We start from the raw sequence: 2142 nt of genomic DNA on the forward strand, positions 1-2142 counted from the left end.
AACGTCTATAAAAAATATTGGCCATGTATTAAAAAATGATTAAATGTTTTGATCATGTATATAAAAATGTTAATCAAGCACTTGAAAAATTGTTGAAGAAGTATTTGAAAAATGTAAATCAAGCATTTGAAAAAAATTATGTGTTTAGAAAAAATGTTAATTAAGCATTTGAAAAAATGTTGATCATGTATGTAAAAATGCTAATCAAGCATTTGAAAAAAAATTGTTCCCATGTACGTGTCCTGTGCTGTAGAGGTACCGTTTCTCTGAATATACTGGTGTCAAAATCATCAGAAAGCTGCATGTGAGTGCCAAGATGGCAGAGAATTGCATCAAGATGAGGAGGTACAGCCTGCAGTGTAAGTGCGGTTTCAGGCGAGAAGAATCATAGCCTTGCATTCATCGGAGAGTATTTATAAACCATAAAACATCTGACATTTGGTATGGCAACCTAAATTTCCAATTAAGTACCTATAATATGTTGTGCATGCACAAATTCAAGTGTTTGTGTGAAGGTCCCATTTGTTGTTTAACTGAATCATTTGTGCAATGCCTGTGGGTGGACCATACTTTTCTTCCTGTTGTGATGGCCAGTTCGTTGCAGAGTAGCTCTGCTGTTAGCAGTAGAAATGGAACTCCTGCTCCAAATCAAGGATTATAAATGAAGAGACTTGTTAAATCAACAGAGACTGGATAGAAACATTGCCTTGTTCCAATCTTCCAGATTATGACAGATTTTCAGTCTTGATTATAGCGACAGATTTAGCGGAACTGGGTTTCTTCAGTAGAGGAACCGGATGCAAACTGTAGGAAGAATTGCAAGGGGAGTAAAATAACATGAAGATAGTTTATGATTGTCATGCCACCCATCCGCCCCTCTCTGGGTTGGGTTTTACTAACATGAACACAACCCAGAGCCATGACAAATTACTACACTACTAAAAGCGCATCTAACAAGCGCTGAAATTGGGCTACAAAGCAAGATTACACGACGACGACGACGACTGTAGTAAGGAACCAATCCCATGTGTTGTTGCTACTTGCTAGTCCACTAGCAGGCCTTCTTCATGAAGTAGCAAGGGATCGGGAGCTCGCTCGGATCCGGGGGCACGACGCTCATGAACGTCGGGCCAGCGAACAGTTGCTCTGTCTCCGGAGCAGCTTCCTTGTCGACCGGAGCCTTGGGCTTCTTGTCACACCGATCGGTGGAAGGAGCGCGGCTGGCAGGCCTCTTGACAGCGCTCCAGCTTGTTTGGGACTCCTCGCGACCGGCGCGGTCACCGCCGCCCATGCCCAATGCCACGCGTCCGGCACGATCACCGCCGTCCGTGTCCGATGCCACGCGTCCGGCACGGTCGCCGCCGCCCATGTCCGATGCCACGCGTCTGACTCGCTCGCCTCCGCTCATCTCCGACAGCACGCGTCCGACGCGCTCACCGCCGGTCAAGTCCGACGCGGCGGCCAGAATCATAAATTTGTTATCTATCCATCTCCGGCTCGCCGACGCACGGCCAGGCTTCCCGTCCGTCCGCGATGTCTTGAGCAACGTAGCGATTGGGGCCGACGGTGGGGTTGGCAGCAGCGCAGGAAGAACCGCGGCCATCTTGATCTTGCCCTGTCAAGAACAGAGACAAAAGACCAAGGAAGCAGAAAAGGGGACGAAAAGCACGAACCCTAATTCGATCGGATCGACGGAGGAAGAAGAAGGCGACTTACTCGATTTGATCTTCGCGTTCCGCCGATCACCTTGCTGCCCAACGCGAGAGCTTCGAAACGAAAGGGAAAGCCGGGGTACGTATGTGGTTCCAGTATCTACGTATTTCTAGATCCGGACCTAGGTATTTGTAATTGTCTAGGTCGGTCGTATCTGTACGTCGTATTTCTAGATCTGACCTGCGTACATATCCTAGGTCTTTTTTTTTTTGAGAATCTCCTACGATGATAGGTAGCCGGCTCAGACCGGGACTCCTATTTCCCAACCCGTGCGGTGGAAAGCGAGGCCGCGCCCCGTCGCGCGAACTTGGGCTGGCCCAGCTACGTATGTGGGAGATTCGGATCCGGGGTACGTATGTGGTTCCCGTATCTACGTATTTGTAGATCCGGATCTCTGTATTTGCAATTGTCTAGGTCGGTTGTATCTGT

At 48.1% G+C, this 2142-nt stretch overlaps 1 protein-coding gene across 1 annotated transcript; it reads right to left on the minus strand.

The window, feature by feature from the left end:
* Positions 1-840: 840 nt before the first annotated feature.
* Positions 841-1917, minus strand: LOC147985247 (uncharacterized). Its single transcript, XM_087543987.1, has one exon. It carries the CDS (start codon positions 1601-1603, stop codon positions 1052-1054), a length of 552 nt encoding a protein of 183 aa, XP_087400113.1. The 5' UTR covers positions 1604-1917; the 3' UTR covers positions 841-1051.
* Between the last annotated feature and the right edge of the window lie 225 nt (positions 1918-2142).

This window comes from Triticum urartu, chromosome 2A (genome assembly GCF_056163025.1).
Source record: "Triticum urartu cultivar PI428250 chromosome 2A, HENAU_Tu73, whole genome shotgun sequence".
NCBI classification, from domain to species: Eukaryota; Viridiplantae; Streptophyta; class Magnoliopsida; order Poales; family Poaceae; genus Triticum; species Triticum urartu.

Excerpts from the sequence above, each read along its gene's own strand:
- LOC147985247 (XM_087543987.1), bottom strand. The coding sequence starts at position 1,603 with ATGGCCGCGGTTCTTCCTGCGCTGCTGCCAACCCCACCGTCGGCCCCA.